This window comes from Mchenga conophoros, linkage group LG9 (genome assembly GCF_057382185.1).
Source record: "Mchenga conophoros isolate Kocher_MC1m ecotype Shallow Benthic linkage group LG9, M_conophoros_male_GT1.1, whole genome shotgun sequence".
In the NCBI taxonomy this organism is placed as follows: domain Eukaryota; kingdom Metazoa; phylum Chordata; class Actinopteri; order Cichliformes; family Cichlidae; genus Mchenga; species Mchenga conophoros.
This window is the reverse complement of record NC_140534.1, coordinates 35,837,453-35,857,943: the sequence shown is the minus strand read 5'-3', so window position 1 is coordinate 35,857,943 and position 20,491 is coordinate 35,837,453. Positions and strand designations below refer to the sequence as shown.

The 20,491-nt window shown below is 43.9% G+C and overlaps 1 protein-coding gene across 2 annotated transcripts; it reads right to left on the bottom strand.

The window, feature by feature from the left end:
* Positions 1 to 37: 37 nt before the first annotated feature.
* LOC146567808 (NACHT, LRR and PYD domains-containing protein 12-like) lies at positions 38 to 19,258 on the bottom strand. Of its 2 annotated transcripts, none has more exons than XM_085285691.1 (11): positions 19,164 to 19,258; positions 17,827 to 17,925; positions 17,302 to 17,403; positions 16,574 to 16,815; positions 14,685 to 16,473; positions 6,428 to 6,598; positions 6,150 to 6,323; positions 2,600 to 2,776; positions 2,248 to 2,421; positions 1,591 to 1,755; positions 38 to 1,467 (listed from the first exon to the last, which is right to left on the bottom strand). In XM_085285691.1, exons 2-11 carry the CDS (start codon positions 17,910 to 17,912, stop codon positions 1,461 to 1,463), a joined length of 3,087 nt encoding a protein of 1,028 aa, XP_085141817.1. In that variant the 5' UTR covers positions 17,913 to 17,925; positions 19,164 to 19,258; the 3' UTR covers positions 38 to 1,460. The 2 variants fall into 2 exon arrangements, with proteins under 2 accessions (XP_085141817.1, XP_085141818.1); XM_085285692.1 differs by having other exon boundaries at positions 14,685 to 16,470.
* Between the last annotated feature and the right edge of the window lie 1,233 nt (positions 19,259 to 20,491).

Here is a 20,491-nt window from a genome sequence, read left to right as displayed (position 1 = left end):
ATTAATGTGAATATTTGTTATTAAGTCAAGACACACACACAGAGCCAAGCCCATTTTAATTAAAATTATTATCTTATGGGATTTTAAACAGAGGCTTAGCCAAAGTACATACACATTTATTTGATTACAACTAGGGTCGGGTATCAGCACCGATTTCTATAATCGATTTGATTCAATTCAATTTTGACTCAGAAATATAATTCTGATCATTTATCACTACATTTTTAAAATATATTACACATAGATATAAAATATCCATATTTTATATCTATGTATAAAAACAAAGCCGAGGCTTTATCGGAGGACAAAACAGAAAACCATGAAGCAGATTTTCCTGTTCTGGCTTTTTATAGCAGATATCCCTAAAATGATTCGAACAAAAACTGAAAACCACGAATCAACATCTGAACATGACCTGTTGCTGCTGAAGTGAAGCAGAGCAAAGTTGCAGAGGGTTGATTAGAGACAAAGCTGAGAGTTTGTAATTTGGCATAAATTAAAAAAATATAAATTTCTTTGGTATCGAACAGCAGAAATGAGACTTTGTTTTAGGTCATTTAAAAATAAACAAACAAACAAAAACAGAGGCCAACAGCACTGAACACAACAGTAGACTGGTGCGTAATAACCAAGAGAATAATGCAGAAAACAGAGATTTGAGATGGGAAACTGTTCTTGAAGTACACTGAGAGAGAGAGAGAGATGTGCAGGAAGTGTGATTTTATTGTGGTGGAAGAAAAACAGCCAAAGTCAGAGGGAACCCATGACGATGTTTATGTGAAGCTTAGTTTGGATCTTCTTTTGTTGTTGGTTCAGTCAAATTTGGTTGGAGTGACGAAACCTGCAGCTTCAGAATCTGTGAGCTGTCGGCTGTATGCGCCGTTGGGTGAACGATTCACGCTTTGTGTTTACGTCTTCGTGTGGATTCTGTTTGTTTGCTCTCATTTACAGTTTTAGCTGTTTGGTGGTTGTTAAATGGTTTGTGAGCGTTAAACTGAGATTCTGGCATTTCTGGTAAAATACATTTATATTTAAATATTAATCTAGGATTTAATGAATCGATATTGTGTTATTCAAGTTAAAATCGATTTTTTTAAACCCACCCCCTAACTACAAGCACAAAACTCACAGAAGACAAAGTGACAATAATAATAACTTCATTTAAACAAAAAGAAGAATTTTTCTTTTTTTACAAAAACATGGAGCTCACAGCCAACACGACCGGGATGCTAATTAAACTCTAACAACGAACAAACAGTAAAAAGTAACAACATTTATTCCATGATGAAAACAAAAACCAAACCAGGATGAAATGTACTGATACTTTTGTCAGTGTGTATAAAAATGAGATAATAATGTTGCGGAGAGATGAGGTCCAATCAGAACCAACCAAGCTGCGGAGAGACAAAAAGAGGGCAGGTATCTCTGTGCATCTTACTGGCTGTCAGCTACATCCAGCTTTATCTCCTGCAAAGATCAACACAGACAACAGCCATCACCATCATCTTTAGCTAAATCAAGCTCTGGGATATACTGCATACATAATAATATACATGTAACACAGTGTTGCTAAAATCAGCAGTGACTCACTCCACTCTTAAGTCTGGAGTCTCCACAAGATCAGACAGCTGCTTCACGTCTAAATCCTTCAGGTTGTTGTACTTCAGGTCCAGCTCTCTGAGATGAGAGGGGTTGGACTTCAGAGCTGAAGCCAGAGAAGTACAGCTGATGTGCGACAAGCTGCAGCTCCTTAAACTTTAAAAACATGCAAGTTTATTTATCAGCGTTTCAAACACCTGAAGCCAACATGCAGTTTCAAACAGTGAAAAAGACCTCTCATTAATACGGCCGACAACATGTTACTTCCTCTAAAACACCCTTATGCCAGAACTCATGCAGACTAATTACATGTCAGGAGAAAAGCTAGTGCTAGAGCACAGAGCCTACATACTTCATGCAGGACAACGTTATTATTTTCAGTTTGTCTACTTTAAGATACAGCTGGAAGGCTATAAAAGTGTAAGGACATATTTATCTCTGAATATTTCAGCCAGTACAGTTTTTATGGATTAAAATCACAAATCATGAGACAATCTTACAACTGCTACTCTGAGAAGTGTCTACGATTGGATGAAAATCACTGAAAACAACTGATTTTACAGTGAAGACTCAGTGGGGTCAGTATAACAGTCATATCTGCAACTGTCACATATTCATTTCAGCAACAACTAAAATGTGATGTCTGACCTCAGTTTCTCCAGTGTACAGCAGGGACGCTCCAGAAACCCACACAGATGTTTCACTCCTGCATCCTGCACATTGTTGTTACTCAGCTCCAGATGTTTCAGATGGGAGGGGTTGGACGTCAGCGCTGATGCTAGATATGCACAGCTGATCTCTGACAAACCGCAGAGACTGAATCTGAAGGAATTTGAAAATATGAAGTGAATTAAAAAGGACAAACTGTCTGCTCCCCCAACCAAACTCTCTATATGTCATTAGTGTGGTCATCTGATTGATCTACTACCTTAGTTGATATTCAACCCACAGTCAACTTTCACTCACAATATTGTCGGACAGAAACATGACAGACTCTGACCTGAGTGTCTCCAGATTACAGTCTGGACTCTGCAGAAATCCACACAGCATCTTCACTCCTGAGTCCTGCAGGTTCATGTTATAGTTCAGGTCCAACTCTCTCAGATGGGAGGGGTTGGACTTCAGAGCTGAGACCAGATGATCACAGCTGGTTTCTGATAAACTGCATGAATCTAATCTGAAAAAAGAATAAAACACAACAGAAGTTATTTTACTTCCATGAAGCAAAAGCGTACACAGTGAACGTCTCTGTGAGTGCTGCGAGTTTCATTTATACACTTCTTCCAATGTCACCCTGGGAAAAGATATGTGTGTGACGCTCTTACACTCACACATGAGTCTAACTGAGCTCTGGATAACAGAGAGCAGAGGAGCCACAACAAGGCCCGAGAGGACAGAGACAGAGGGACACATGTCTTCAGCTCATTGTAGAGAGTGCCGTATAACTTTAAAACAAAAAACTGGGATATACCTAAATGATCAGTCTACAGATGACGCTGATAACCGAAAACATCCGTTAAAAACCAAACAAACAATTAACCAAAAATGGATTCTAGTATAAAAAAAAAAAAAACAACAACCTGCAAAGATAAAAATGATCCAAAGTGTTTAATCCTCCTTCAGTGTAAAGATGGATGAAAGTCCTAAATCACACTGTGAAGCCAGAGTGATACAAATGGACACAGCTGCAGGAAAAACAGGAAATAGGAAGGAAATCTGCCTCTGATAATATCCTTGGATTTCAAAGTTTAAAAGCATTCATACGGGGTTAAGGAAGGATTCTGATACTGATTCTGAATACAAATCCATCCATGACCCTCTACTCATGGGGTCTCCTCCTCTCTAACTGAAAACAACCTCCAGGAGGCGTCCTAACCAGAGGCCCAAAGCGTTTGAATCGCTATACTCTATATATGACTCTTTCGATACGAAGGAGGAGCAGTTCTACTCTGAGATCCGTCTGGATGTCGAAGGCCCTCATCTCATGTTTAAGCTCAGCAACATTATGGTGAAATCTGGCCGGTTGCATTCACGACCTTCCTCTTTCAGTTATTACCCAGATCTCATGACTACAGGTGAGGGTTGGAAAGTAAATGGACCGGGAAAATGAAGGCATCATCTTTCAGTTCTGCTCTTTTCACTACAAGAATCCAATATAACACCAGCATTATGACAGAACCATAATATTTGAAAAGAGGAGTTAAACTCCCACAATCCCTTCATGGTCAGGATGAATCTGCACTGCACACATCTAATCTAAGGTTTTGATGTGATGATATTTACACTCCCATCAAAGCCACTCGAATCACCAGAGTTCAAACATCAGAATACTATGATAAAAACCCAAATGAGGAAGGTCTCTACTTGAGCTGCAGCTGTTGAATATTTAAGTAATCTTGATTTCTATCAATTATTCTGTTGATTCATGGAGTGACTGGATAAGAAATACATGTTTCTCATTAATGAGCAAACATTCAAAGGAGAAAAAAAACAAAACAGGCCTTTCACATTGGTTTCCATTCTGCAAAGTTTTTCTGTTGCTGAAAACAGACGTTATGATGGCATAGATGTTAATTAACCTTAATAATAATTAGGTGTCCTACCTAACATCCCTCAGGTTAGTGAATCAGAGTCTTACTGGCCCATCTACATTTTTATTGGGTCCTGCAGTATCTTAGCTGTTCCCAGGACTGCGCTCTTCTGGACAGAGATCTCCGCTGTTGTTCCCGGGATCTGCTGGAGCCACTTGCCTAGCTTGGGAGCCACTGCACTGGGACCACCATCACCTTCACCCTCCACATCCTCTCAAGCTCTTCTCTGAGCCCTTGGTATTTCTCCAGCTTCTCGTGTTCCTTCTTCCTGATATTGCTGTCATTCGGAACCGCTACATCGATCACTACGGCCGTCTTCTTCTGTTTGTCCACTACCACTATGTCCGGTTGGTTAGCCACCACCATTTTGTCCGTCTGTATCTGGAAGTCCCACAGGATCTTAGCTCGGTCATTTTTATTCCCGTTGCTCATAAATATGTTTCTATTGCAGGTCTGTTTTTCCATGTTATTATATTATTATTATAAATAATTAACCCAGCCTGCCCCAGCCCCTACAGTTAGTCCTACAGTCGTATGTAAATATTAGGGCTGGGCGATATGACCCAAAATTCATATCTCGATATTTTTTACCTGGACGGTGATATAAGATATATATCTCGATTTTTTTTTAAAAGCCATAAAGTAAGAACAAAAAGAGTTCTTAGTCAAAGCTGTGGCCCAGATGTCACACAGGCACTTTTATTAACATAGAGCAGATGTACATAAAATTTACTCAAAAATAAATTATGAGCATTTATTAAATAATAATGCTCCATAAATAAAAGAAAACAATGTTGTTTTTGTGCATAACAAAAAGCTCACAATTGTGCAGTCAAAATGTAAACTAAAAGACGCTGAGCATAGTAACAAAGACAGATTTCACAGCTGCTCTGTTCCCAACTTGTACTGCGTGACTGACAGCATTGAGTTTGAAATCCTCTTCCTAACCACGTCTCTTAACAGGTGCCATTTATAGTCCTTATACACAGTAGGGTAATATTACGTTGAAGCACAGTACGTATCACTCCGCGAAGGCTCCTCGGTAGCCGTAATGCTCCGACAATCCATCAAACCAAAGTCGTACTAAAACATTTTTGACAGATTGCTGAGCGCTGTGTACCACATAAAATCGGTTCGCGGCCATCAAGCACAAACAGAATTCATACATAAAGCACGCTGTCAACTTTTGAGAAAATGCAAGGATTTTAGGCTGCGCAGCGCCTCTGGGCTGCATGGCGTTAGCGTGGTTAGCTAGCTAACACGTTGACGGCGTCCAGCCCCACGCATGGGGCAATGTGCTCGTTAACGGAGATTTGCCATGTCCATCTTGTCGCTTCCTGCAGGTGAAGCGATGGGGGAGGAGGGGCGAGGCCGAGTAACGTTGCGTAAAGACAAAAGTGGACGTAAAAGAGGCAAACTTGCGGCTCCACAAGTATAATTATAACGTAACATAGACTATATCGATATAAAGGATATTGTCACACCTTATATCTCGTATAAAAATATATCGATATTTTTTAAAAACTCGATATATCACCCAGCCCTAGTAAATATAGCTATTAAATCTTATGTGAGTGTGTACTATGCTAGTGCTGTGAATTACAAGAAGAGAGGAAACCTAATGGTAGGGGACCAGGGGGGTAACCCACCAACCACACACAACCCCACCTTCCACAATCACACCCCACAGAGGAGGCCTTAGCCCACCACAGCCCAGCGAGGTGGAAAAGCAGCCCCAGAGGACCCACCCAGGTGGAAACCACTGGGAGTTACTATTAGGTACCAGGCAAAAGGTGCAACTGCAGTGAGGTGGGGTCATAGTAGAGGAGGTGGAACCAAGCCCACCAAAAACACGGCTGGGCCCCGTACATGCTAACTGTATAGAAGCCGGCTTGCATGGGGCATGCCAGCTCGAGCAGCTCAGGCCTCAACAAAGCCACACGTGTTTCTCATACTGACCTCAGAGTCTGTAGTTTACAGTGAGGGCTTTCCAGATAAGCACACAGACCCTTGACATCGGATTCCTTCTGGTCATTTCCACTCAGGTGCAGCTCTACCAGATGGGAGGGGTTAGTCTTTAAAGCAGAGGTCAAAGCAGCACAGCTCACCTCTGACAGGCTGCAGCCTTTAAATCTGAATATAAACATTAGAAACAAATAAATTTTAATCGTATTCAAAAAGTAAACTGATATAAATGTTTATTTAATAAATATCACAGCTCAAATCAGTAAACTGACCTCAGAATCCTAAGTTGACAGTTTGGACTCTTCAGTCCGGCGGACAGCTTTGCACCTGAATCCTGCAGGTTGTTAAAGCTCATGTCCAGCTCTGTCAAGTGGGAGGGGTTGGACTTCAGAGCTGAGGCCACAACTTCACAGTGAGTCTCTGAGAGTCCACAAGAACTCAGTCTGTGAACAGAAAATAAAATGTGAGTTATAAAACAGATGTGAAGCATCCAAACAGAAAACAGAGTGATGTCATAATCTGATGTTTTGGAGGAACGCTGTCTCGTTTCACTTTGTACTGTACCACTGAACATGGTTGAAATGAAAATAAAGCCACTTGACTTGAAAAATAGTATATCGAGAGCTCATGGAGAAGGAAACATCTGCATTAAAAGGACTTTATGATGCTGGAAGGTCTTTGAGACAAATAGGATTAAAAATTTAGTAAAACACGGCAGATATTTGATGATTGCGTGGGCTTCCATTTCTTCAAACTGTGTGGGCAATCTCTTCTGGACTGAAACTGAGTAGTCATGGGTTCATGCAATGAGACGATGACCCCAAGCATTCTTCAAGTCTGTACAAAGATTACCTGACCAAGAGAAAACAATGTGAAGTATTGGAATTGATGTGATGGCCAAAGTACAGATTTGATTCCAACTGAACAGATCTGGAATTTAGTGGATTCAAAGATAGGTTACACAAAAGTTTCATCCAAAGCAAGTCTCTGGGATCAGCTAGAAACAATCTGGAACTCAACGAGAAAAGAGACGGTAAAGATGTTTAATTTCTGCCGCACCACATTTAGTAAACGTTTAACTTACATTATTATAACATAACTAAGATTCTAAGAAATCTTTATTCTTGATTCAAAAACTCAAATGTTGCAGGAAAAGCACAAACAGAATGGAAAAGTAAGATCTTGGCTCCGACTGTGAAGTCATGCATTGTGTTGCATTGAGCAGGTTAGCTGGGCATGTTGTAAGGATGGTAAAAAGGAGATACCTCCCATGCGTTCATCACACTGCAGTGCATGGTGCTCATTACCCACTCCTGGGGTCCGTTCTTCGTACCTCGCTAAGTAAGTTAGCTGGATTTGATTGTTGACGATTTTGCGTGATCTTGGATTGTTCGGTTCTCCGAAGCTCATCCAGGACTTGCTGTCATAGCAACAGATCCGTAAGCGTAAACCTGCTTGGGAGCAGGCTTACTTTATGTAAACAGGATTAGATCGCGGCCACTCAGGTATGTCCGCTTCATTTATAAGAAAGCAACAGCGATATATTTCCACTGTTTTTCCATAAATAAATATTATCAATGTAACTAAAGATAATGCAGTATTTGATTCTTTCATTGATTTCATACAGATACATACAGGTCATGTCCTAAAAAAAAGGAAATGTACTATTAATCATTCTATTTCATGTATTTGATTATTTCAGATGTAATTCATATTTTAGAGTAGTAATAGTAAACTAGAAAAATTTGCATTTCCTGCGAAAATGCTGTGTGGATGCCTTAACGCGTAAGATGTCTGCTGAAAAAAGCTGAAAAAGTTAAAAAATTGCAAAAAGTTGTGTGGCGGTGAAGAAACTGAAAATTTTGCAGAAAACAGGTGAAGAAGCAGAAATTTTTTGCTGAAAAGTGGTGAAAAGCAAAGATTCTACTGAAAGGGGTAAAGAAGGAGAAATTTTTGCTGAAAAGTGGTGAAAAAAAAATGTTGCCCTGAGCAGGATTCGAACCTGGCCCTTCTGGTCTCAAGGCAGCAACTTGTCTCACTAAGCCAAACTCATTCTCACAAAGAAGAGGTGGAGAGACTGACAATTTTGCTAAAATGAGCAGAAGCTGCTGAGAATTGTTATGAAAAGAGGTGAAAAGGCTGAAAATTCTGCAAAAAAGAGGTGAATCAGCAGAATTAATGCTCAAAGGAGGTTTTTTTCTTAAAACAGCTGAGATTTATGCTGATAAGAGGTGAAAAGCCGGAAAATTTTGCAGCAGAGGTGAATAAGATGAATTTGGGCTGACAAGAGGTGAAAATTCTGCTCTTTCTGCTGAAAAGAGTTGAATGAGCAGAATTCTGCTGAAAAGAGCAGAAGCTGCTGAGAATTATGTTGATAAGAGGTAAAATGGTTGAAGATTTGGCAGAAAAGAGGTAAATCAGCAGAATTTCATCTCATACTCATGTCACTGAGCCAAACTGGTTCTCATATACCTGAAAAAAGGTGAAAAAGCTGAAAATTCTTATTAAAAACAGCAGAAGAGGCTGAGAAAACACTGAACTTTCTGGTGAAAAGAGGCAGAACAACCTGGTTCTGCTCAATTTCAGTCCACCAATCAGAGGTACTGCTTCTGTCTGCTTCATCAGGCTGTGTACTTGTATGTATTTCTGCCATGGACTGTTAACAAGAATCTGAGGTCCATATTAGAAAAGCTGCTAAAATCATTAAACTTTGCCGAAATGTAATAAATTATCAATATGAATTACAGGCCTGTGATAGTGTATCAATTTTTAGTGAAAAAAAACATGTGGGCCAAGGTGGAATTGAACCCATGAACTTTGGTCTGAAGATCCGTTTCATTACCAACTGCGCCACTGGGAAAGAGAGCGGGCGCCTGGAAAACAGGGTGATGAGCAGTCAGAATTAGATCGCGCTCAGAGGCGAAAAACGCCGTTTTTTGGAGTTACAAAACGTCGTGTAACTCACAAAACTAGGTGGGATAGAATCATAATTCTTGTACTGGGTGAATCAGCGGACTTTGGTGAACTTTGACTGTGATTTTCATAGCTCTTTGTAACTTTGTCGCGGAGATATGACGAGAGAAGAAACGGCTTCATTTTCAGAGTTTGAAAACTGAGAGGAGGACAGATTTCCTACCCTCAAACAAGTCTAACTCATCTCAGAATGGTAATAGGTGAGTCTGTGAAGGTTCTCAGTCATCCAGGTCATCGTAGTCAAAGGAGCTTGCAAAGAAAAGCGTCTGGACTTCTTTAAGTTGCTTGAAGACGTTTCACCTCTCATCCGAGAAGCTTCTTCAGTTCTAAGGTCAAATGGTGGAGAGTCCCAGATATAAACCTAGTGGGAGTTTCCCCCCACAGAGGGACAAAAGGACCCCCTGATGATCCTCTAATCGCCTGAGCCAAGGTGTGAAACTGGGTGTGGGTCCCAATCAGCCAGAGTTTCGGGTGAGCTCATTGTGAAACCTGGCCCCACCTTATCATGCGAATTCCTGAGGTCAGATGGCCCAGGATGTGAGTGGGCGTTAAGGCGTCTGGGAAGGGATCTCAAAACTGGATTATAGATGGCAGAGAGGTAATAGGTGAGAAATAGGTGAGAAAATAATTCTTGAATTGTGAGCGTCAGGAGTGTCTGAAGATATACGGGGACAAGCCTCATGTCTTAACTTTGCTTCGTTAAGAAGATATGACGTGGGGGTAGGGACAGGCTTAGGGCGTCGGGGGGTTCCCCGGAGGCATCTTCCTTGGGGGGCTCAACCCGGGGTAGCGGTCATGTCCGGTTAGGGGCTCTGTTGGCTCTCAGGTGACTGTTTCCTCGCGGCTGCGTGCAGCGGGGCTAGGGGAGGGTCTGTGCTGACGGACGTGGGTTACTGACCTGGTAGCCTGGCTGCCCCTGGGTGGGTTCGGGATGGGCGTGAGGTTCTGGGGGCGCTCCGTCTCTGGGCTGGGACCCGGACCGGGCCTCGGGGGCTTGGGTCCTGGTTGGTGTGTTGCCGGGGTTGTGGGCGGGTGGGTGCATGGGGGCCCAGCCCTGGAGCAGGGTGACGCCGGTGCGTCGAGCCACCTGGGGGGCTCTTCAACTGGTGGGGGAGATTGTCACATCTTGCAGGAGCTTTCCTCTCCTCAGGAGCTCCCTCTGCAGGAGGGGGAGATACAGGAGAGGTGGAGGAAGATCTCAGCCTGGGTGTTTATTGTCTTATGTAGTCTGGAAGATGAGTGGATGGTGGGGTGGGTGCAGTTTTCTCTGTGGTGGGGTTGGGTGGACTGTCCCGGGCTCTGTGGGGCCGGGCGGCTGCGCTGCTGCACTGGGCCCGGTCTGGATGGGCCTGGGCCCCCTTTCCCTGGCGGATCGCGGAGTGTGGGGGTGCCTACTGGGGTCAGCGGGGGAGCTGGCCCCAGGGAGGGGTCACTTGCCCCTCCCTTCCTTCCCTCCCCATCTCCAGCTGCCTCCCTCTTCCCGCTCCACCACAACCACCCACACATGCAGGGCCTTGGAGTAGGGGTATGTCACCAGGGTGCAGAGGAGGCTACCCCCCCCCCCCCCCCTCTGTCCCCTTCTGGCTGCCTCTGCCTCAATTTTATCCCACAACTTAGACATTCACATTACTCACACTCTCATTACACATACATATAGGATCTTGGGGGTGGGCACGATACACGGAGTCCAAAGTACCATCAGGGTGTACACCCCACCCCTGGCATCGTTGCCCACCTCTCAATTTTAAATACACGTAGACATTGAGGGCTAGCAGGAGGGACCATGCGCTTACCTGCTGCTCTCTGGCAGGTAGCTCCATGCCCTCCTGGGTTTTAAATGCACCTTAGAACACACATGCATCAACATTACAATGAGCGGGTGGAGGGAGGTTTGGAGTCTTCTCTCACCCCCATTCTCTGCGACCTGCTGGAGCAGGGGGGCTAGGACTAGGAGGAGGAGTTGGCCATCCGACTGCGGTCTGGAGTGTGGAGCCTTCCTGCTGCTGCGGAGTCGGGGCGGTCTGCCTCCCCCCACCGCAGGGAAAAGGGAAACACCACCTGGGTCTGGGTGCAGTTCCCCCCTCCAGGGGCGGGGGCACCTAGACCCGGTTTGTAGAGTACGTTTGGGGAGTGTGATCGTGTGTACAACGTCTCTTTATGTCTGTCTCCACGTTGGTTGAGTGTGGAGTAAGTGCATATGAGAGCATGAGGGTGGGAATGGATGTTTGTGTGTGCCTGTATGTCTGTGTCTATATGTCAGGTTGGGTGTCAGGCGCCACCTCTCTGGGGACATCTCAGGCCCTCCAAGGTTTGGAGGCCTATCTCGCCCTACCACCACTTCCCCTGCCAGTGGCGGACCCCCTCAGACATCGGTGCGTTGGTGGTTCTTTGTGGATGGGCGTCCAGGTACACACCGGCTCACTCCTTGGCGGCCGCTTATCGGGGCCTGGAGCCTGGGGCTCGCTCGGGCCACTTCGGAGGTGGGGTGCCCCCGGCCTCACGGCCTGGGGCTCGGTCACTCAGGCGCAGCTGGCTGCCGGCGGAGCTCACGGGCGCGTCACTGCAACTCCCCCTGGCTTCTGCTCCGCGGCTGCTGAGTGAGCCCTCATCTGGGACTCTCCTCAGCTCTTTCCGGGACAGTGGCGCAGCTGCCCCTCTGTTGGTCTTCCTTGGTCTCTTGTGTTCTGGGGGCCTCTGGATGTCTGGAGTTTTGATCTCCTCCACACCTGCTTCACGCCCTGGAGGACGGGGCTGTGGCCCCCCCACACCCTCTAGCAGATCATTACATGAAGGAACCTTTTAAAAAACAAAAAACAAGCGCGTCCATGCTCACAGGTGTACACACGGGTGATCACACCCACAAACTACACCCTTTTTGGCTCCTACCTCAAAGCACACTGTGTTCTGTTGATCTTATGTGCTGCACAATAATGTTTAACATTTAGTATTTACTGTCATATTCCCATATATCATTGTGATGTTGTTTATTCTATTACTCTTGTTCTCTTCTGCTTGCTTTCTTTTTTCTTTCTCAGCAGGTGATCCAGGTGATTGATATATGCATTTTTTTTCTCTGCCCGTTCTGCTGGTTTTTGTCTTTTGCCCTTCTCCCCCGTCCCTCTTCTCAGCTGTTTCTCTTTCCCTCTTTCTTTCTCCCCTTCTTTCCCCCAGTCAAGTCTGTCCCGTATTCAGTAAGTGAAAATAAAATAAACAATAAAAGGTGAATCAAATGGACCATTACGGCAAGGCTGGGATGGTCAGTTTGGTAAAGTAAATCCGTTGGGCATCTTTCTTTGCCTTTAGACAACAATTCTGATGGCAAAAAAGCCAAACGGGACAGGCCAAAAGAAAAAAAAAAAAAAAAAAGGAGATATGACGATTTGAAAATGCCTTCAGTTTCAGTATTTCAGCTCTGAGTTTCACAACATCCCCATAGACTTTGAATGGGGAGTTTTTAGACCTTGTGTCACTTCAAGGCAAATTGTGAAAAAACCGTAACTCGCACAATAATTATAGTGACACGGTCTTAAAGCCAGAAAAAATACCTACGTTTTCATGTATAATTTGTGGGGCTTGAGTGGAAATTGAACGAGTAGCAAGAAGTTGTTCAGACATGAAGAGAAAATTCAGAACGCACCAGTACTCACTGTGAGTTAATTGCATAGCAACTTTTGTGTCACTATTTATGGGGTAAAACTGTGGAATAGTTTTACTATAGATCTACAGCAATGCTCAGGAATTAGTAAGTTCATGAAAATACTTCGAAAACTGATTTTGGAAGAATATGATACCGATAAAGATGATCACCCATTGTATGTATAAAAAATATCAAATTATATCCAAATTATATCAGTCACGGTAGCCAAGTTTATATAGGTTCTCCTCGTGTATCGTGTGGGGTATGTGATGATGGGAATTAGGTGAATTATGTGGGATCAATAAGATGTTGAGCAGGGGTAGGAATTAATAAGTATGTTCATACTTCTTCCTACTCCTTTTCAGACCAAACATTGTTACATTATGTCAGACGATTTTGTTTTATTTCATTATATATTTTTTGTTTATCTGAACACATACGTGTGTGTGTGTATATCTACATATATATTCGTATCTGTAAATGAAAATATATGTAGTGTGTATATATTGTTTTTTGTTTTATATGTCTGAAACAAATAAAGATACAATACAATACAATACAATAGCAACGCATGTATTTTCTGAAAAATCACAAAACTGCAACTGAAAACTTAAAGAGGCATTAAATGAAAACGGTAACAGATATGAAAAAGCTGAATCACACAGGAATAGCCCAATCATTTGAGAACGTTTTAAAGTTTGAATGGAGTTTCTAGGTGAAAGTATGAGGAAGTAGTTAAGTTTCAAAGACAAGCAAGTTTTAGCAGAATTGTGGAAGTTTTCCATTCATTTCAATGGGACAAAAAAAAGGAAAAAAGTGTAATATTTTAAAAAGTATAATAGTAATAAACACCAAAAGATATAGCTGGAATAAGCAGAAATAGCAGAACAGTTTAGAGTTTGAACGGAGAAAATCGGCTGAAAACTGAGGGAGTAATTAAGTGCCGAAAAACGCAGAGCAACTATAAGAATAAAGTTTAAAGAGAAACAGGAACTCAATTGTGTGGATGCCCTGTGAGGGCATCCACACAATTACTTCGCGTAATCAAGATGAGAGACCACGGCTATAAAAGCGAAGGTGGATTTGGGAAGCCTGTCGCAGCCATGTCCTGTCCGTATACGCGAGCCACCCATTGCGGAAGGTGCAAGATTGATAAGGAGAGTCCTCAGAATTCAGCGTATATTGCGGGACAGACAGGATCCTTTAGCTCAGCGCGACAGTGTGCTCATAGAGAGATATCGATTTTCCCGTGAGGGTATTATTCACTTAACCAACTTGTTGACGAGGGGTGCATTGTGGCAATAGTAGCATTGTAAAGCGCTTTGGGTGCCTTGAAAAGCGCTATATAAATCCAATCCATTATTATTATTAAATTACTTACGAGTTTAATTTGTCAGCAACTTTCTGCCAGCCCTCTCTCCTTGCTTTTGCAGCCTTTGCAGTGTTCCCTTGCGTTTAAACTCTGAAACTCCTGAAATCCCTCAATCAAGAGTTCTTGCTCTGCTGCCGAAAAATACCGAGCGCGCTCCTTCGACATTTTCGACGACCAATTAAAGGGTTGCTGATCAATGTTTCTACTATCGATGCGTAGGCCCTTTTAAGCCACCCAGTGATCTCACATTACTTCATCCAGCTGTACTAATCGTCAACAACAGGTGTGTTCGGAGAACCGGATTAGCGAGCTCAAAGTTGGCGCGATGATTTGATCTTGGATGTTGCAATCACAGAACAGAATTATCACATCAGGTGTAAGACAAAAATATCTAACTTCTGCTGCACAATTTCAAATTCTCTCTAAGTGACACTTCGCCATGTTGGTGCAGAGCCCACAATATGGTGGGAGAGGGAATACAGTCTGCAAATATACTGGGTGTGTTTCTACACTGATTAAGGATGTTAATGAGCACATCTGGACTCACCGAGCCTTTCTGCAGTTCCTCACAGCTGGAATCAGTCTCAGTCGTCCGTCCTCTGATGTGTTGTACTTCTGCAGGTCCAACTCATCCAGAACCTCCTCTGACATCTGCAGCATGAAGGCCAGAGCTGAGCAGTGGATCTCAGAGAGTCTCTCTGATCTGTTCTCTGACTTCAGGAACTCTTGGATCTCCTGATGTACTGAGAGGTCGTTCATCTCCATCAGACAGTGGAAGATGTTGATGCTTCTGTCAGGAGAGATTTTATCACTGTTCATCTTCTTCAGACTCTTAATGACTCTCTGGATGGTTCCTGGACTGTTCTCTGTCTGACCCAGCAGACCTTCTAAGAGTCTCTGGTTGGATTCCAGACAGAGGCCATGAAGGAAGCGGACAAACAGGTCCAGGTGGCCATTTTTACTCTGGAGGGATCTCAACATACTTTTTGACAGAAACTCATGAAGCGATGTGATGTCATTCCAGATATCCACAAAGTCCCTCAGCACCTTTGTCTTCCTGTTGGTGAAACAGTGGAACATGTAGACTGCAGCCAGAAACTCCTGGATGCTCAGATGAACAAAGCAGTAGACTGGTTTCTGGAAGATCACACACTCTCTTTTGAAGATCTCTGTACAAACTCCTGAGTACACCGAGGCCTCTGTCACATCCAGACCACACTGCTCCAGGTCTTCTTGGTAGAACATGATGTTTCCTTTCTCCAGATGTTCAAACGCCAGCCTCCCCAGCTTCAGAAGAACTTCCCTGTCAGCCTCCGTCAGCTCCTGTGGACTCGTCTCACGTCCCTCGTGGTACTTGTTCTTCTTCCTCTTTGTCTGAACCAGCAGGAAGTGTGAGTACATGTCAGTCAGGGTCTTGGGCAGCTCTCCTCTCTGCTCTGTAGTCAACATGTGCTCCAGAACTGTAGCAGTGATCCAGCAGAAGACTGGGATTCTACACATGATGTGGAGGCTCCTGGATATCTTCATGTGGGAGATGATTCTGCTGGACAGCTCTTCATCACTGAATCTCCTCCTGAAGTACTCCTCCTTCTGGGCGTCAGTGAAGCCTCGTACTTCTGTTAGCCTGTCAACACATGTAGGAGGGATCTGATTGGCTGCTGCGGGTCGGGAAGTTATCCAGACGAGAGCCGAGGGAAGCAGATTCCCGTGGATGAGGTTTGTCAGCAGCTGGCTGACTGATGACTTCTGTGTGACATCAGACAGCAGCTTCCTGTTGGTGAAATCCAATGAAAGTCTGCTTTCATCCAGGCCGTCAAAGATGAACAAAAGCTGAGAGACAGCCAGCTTCTCTGCTGAGACCTTCTGTAATGTTGGATGGAAAACATGGAGCAGCTCCAGAAGACTGTACTGCTCATCTCTGATCAGGTTCAGCTCCCTGAATGAAAGCAGAACCACCACACTGACATGTTGGTTCTCCAAGCCCTCTGCCCAGTCCAGAGTGAACTTCTGCACTGAGAAGGTTTTTCCAACACCAGCCACGCCGTTGGTCAGAACCACTCTGATGGGTCTCTGTTGGTCAGGTAAGGCTTTAAAGATGTCCTGGCACCTGATTGGAGCGTCATGGAGGGCGTCCATCTTGGAAGCTGTCTCCAGCTGCCTCACCTCATGTTGGGTATGAAGCTCTTCACTCTGTCCCTCTGTGATGTAGAGCTCAGTGTAGATGGTGTTGAGGAGGGTTCTACTTCCTGTTTCATCACTTCCTTCAGTCACACGTTCACATCTCCTCCTCAGACTGATCTTATGTTCATCTAAAACCTCCTGCAGACCAACATCTGCTGACAGAAAAACAGAAAGAAAACTCTTCAATGTCTGAACAACAACCAGAAGTCCAGTTTTCAGAAATGAGTCCAACAGCAGACAGATGTTCAGTCTTACTTTGTACACAGCTGCTCTGACTGGCTGTCTGCAGTCCAGCTCTGGTTCTGGATCTTTTTCCACACTGGGGACAGGACGAGTCTCCTGATGAAGCAGACTGGTCCCAGTATGAGGAGATGCACTGTCTGCAGAACCAGTGTCCACAGCTGGTAGAGACTGGATCCTTCAGGACGTCCTGACACAAAGCACAGCAGGACAGCTGCTCCTCCTCACAGACACCGCTCCTCTTCCTCTTCCTCTCTCTGTGAACACATTTCTTTATCACTAAAATCATCGACTGTCAGTGACAAACATGCAGATTTGATGACACTGTGCAGAAGCTCTGATGGTCACAGAGAAAAGTCAAAGTGGACAAACTTGTGTTTGAAAAAGTGTTTTGTCTCAGGTAAACCAGGACCATCACAGGTGACCCCGCACACCACCTGATTGACCTGGTCAGTGTCTCAGGTCAATCAGGTCTCACACCTCCAGACTCACTCCCTGCCCACCCACCAATATGCACCATGGGCCAAGTGACCCTCATCACTCAGGCTCTATTCAGACCAAGTCCTTTCACCCCTCCAAGCACGCTGGAATCTGTTCTCTAACTTGTGCCTTTCTGTTGTCTGGTTTCATTCTCCCCTCACACACAGACAGTTTAAAGGTCGCACTCATGGATCGTCGTGTAAATGATTCACTGAACAAGACGGACTCCATCAGTCCATGCTACAGAAGAAACTGCTTCTTACTTTGAGGGTTCAGGATCACTGCTGAAACATGGAGGTTCTTCATGAGACCAGTGACTCCTCACGGACAGATAGCATGTTACTGGAGACTGTGACCTCTGACCTCTGCAAACACACACACGTTTTCATTTGTATCGCTCTAACAACAGTCAAACGACCTCCTGCAGTAAAGTGAAAATAATAAAAACCTGATCTGCACTGTTTGTCCACACGAGTATTTTCCTACTGTTCTGGGGGACGCTACACAAGGAGGCCTCCCGATTTTCCCAGTCACAGCAAACACCACACACTCAGGCTTCACCTGAGGACCTTACCTGATTCTGTTTCCTGCAGCTGGTGAGTGAATACATATGAATACATACTGTTCGCCTGATGTGTGTCTGGTTTGGTGACATGTGTAAGTGTGCCTGACATTTCAAAGTAAAAGTATTTAGTAGTCAGTGTGAACAAACAGCTACACTAACAGGATCCATGTGACGTCACAGGTATATCAGCTGTTACAGTCGTCATTACCCAGCGCACTCTTACTTTGGAGGCTCAGGGTCACTGTTGAAATACGGAGGCTCTTCTTGGGACCACCTGCTCTCCTCTGCTCCCTCCTCCTCTTCCTCCATCACCGTCTTCACTCTGAGAGGAGAGAGTAAAGTGATCCCAGGCTATCAGCTCTGCACCCACGGGTGTTGTGCCTGACTCTTCCCTCCACGGCCCACAGGATGATGATTATGTTGTAACAATGCGCGTAATTAAATTTCGCGCGCGTAGACCTCGACAGCCGCGCGCACAAAGAAGCCCTCGTGCACCCGCGAACGTCTGCTTTGCTTTCCACGCGCTGCTGCAGCGTCGCGCTCTCTGCTCGGAGAGAAATCCCGCTCGTGTAAATAAAATTAATTTTGGCAGTTTGGAGGCGGACCCCCGTAGTCCTAATGTGATTGGTCACTTTGTGGACACTTCAGGTTCCTGCGTTAAACTGAGTTACACTGTTTTCAACGGCATTTATTTTAAACGTGAAGAATAAAGTTCGCTGAATGAATTATAGTGATGGTGAGATGAAGCCTCATGATGAACTGAAGCTTTCCATCCAATTGGTCGACTCATGGTTCGAAGCATTGTGATGATTCATTTGCTCTACTGCGCCATCAAGTGGACAATTCAAGTGAAGCGGGCTCTTTGATTATAATGATGTGTAAACCTTATGTACATCTGGATAATGACACAAACTAGTGTTTGGTGCTTCACTTTTTAATAAACTAAAAGACAGAAATCAGATTATAGGATGTGTAGTGTTGTTTATTTATATTTTGGTGTTTATCATTTGTGATATTTATTACTGTGTGCATACTTTATTAGGAGAGACAAAATTAAAAAAAAAAAACATCTCTTCCTTGCTGGTTCCATCGAAGAAGAAATGCACAAGTAACTATGTAGCACGTACGTAATCCAATTCCACAACACGGTGTGATGGGGAATCAGCTGTTTTCCTGCCCATGTTATTTCGAATCTGGCGCGAACCGATGAACCAGTCCCTGAATCAGTCACGTGGTACGGACTGCCCGCGAGGCCTCGAACGTCACTGCATACGTAATCAAAGCAAGCCTCGATACGCGCTTCAGAAAAACGCCCCCGCGATTACCCGACGCACAGGACACATCACTAATGAATTATTGACAGTGACTGTTTGCTGTGCGGTGACCGCTGTCATTGGATTACTTCATGTTAATGATTCTACTGAAGCGTCTGCACTGACGTGCGCGCGGCTGCCGAGTTCTGCGCGCGCCAAACTTAGTTGCGCACGTGAAATGATTTGCTCTGATTATTTTCTTGCTCGCGCATTTGTCATGACATATCAATCAAGTAGATACTCTTACAGGAGGTCAGTTTGGGGTCACCATCCAGCCTCTGCGTCGGATCCACGTCGTCCTGATGAGTCCGGGGTCTGAACTGACCGCCAACAGGTCACGTGATCCGGCTTCCTCTTCTTCCTCTTTGGAATAAGGTCGATTATCGAGATGTGGGCGTGCTACTGCTCCCCACCGGTAAACAGAATAAATGCTGACAGTAACGGAGACACCAATCTAAACGTTTCCATCCCGACGAGGACGCAGATCCGGCTAAAGTGGTTTTATTGATGTTTGTTTCTTGTCTCATTAATCGAAGGTTCATCTGAGAGACAAACTGATGTTTAGCTCTGTGAGATGAAACAGAAGCTTAGGGGCCATTTATTAATTAAAGTTTTTTATTATTTTGAACAATTAAGAAAACCATAACATAACAACCCAAAACAACAAAAAAACCACACTCAGTGAAGAAAATTAAATAAATATATAAAGATAATATAAATAAAATAAATAAATAAATAGATAAACTGTTGCACACACAGTTAATTCTTAATTCATACTGTATCTCACATTGTCTTCATGTTGTAGGCCCATATCAACAAAAAAAACGGTCCCATTGTTCTGTTAGCGTCTCTGTCTTACTGCTCAGTCTTCCCAGCATTTTCTCACATGCAGCATTTTCAGTCATTTTCCACTTTTTTAGGGTTGGAGTCCGAGGGTCTTTCCAAAGTGCTAAAATGAGACGAGCACACTTCACAATCCCAGTGCTTAACACTCTAAAGCCTGCTTTGTCTGACTTTGGCACCTCACCTCTGTCCCCCAATAGGCACAGTCTTGGTGATCTAGGTAATTTAACCCTCCATATATTTTAAAACATTTTCCCATATTGGGGAGACCAGTGGACATTCCCATAAAGCATGTACTAACGAACCTTTTCCTTCTTGGCACTTCCAGCACAGGTCGTCTTTACTGGTTCCCATTTTATGAAGTCTCGTTGGTGTATAATAGTACCTATTGAGAATTTTATATTGAATACATTTGCCTCTAGCTTCCCTAATGTAGAACCCATTTTCAGAAATAATTGAATCCCATGTTCCCTCATCGATGGAACAATCCAGATCTTTTTCCCAAGCCCTTCTAAGACTTACATCTGTTGTTTTTAACCCAATGACATAAATGATACCATTTTGATGCCTTTGCATTTAAGGGTGGAAGTACAAAAAAATTCTCTATGACATTTTTCTCCTGAGACAATTTTATTTTATCTTTCAGACAGTCTCTCATTTGTAAATATCGCCAAAAATGGCCGGGTCCTTCCAAATTAAACTTTACTGTCAAATCATTGAAGGACATAAACA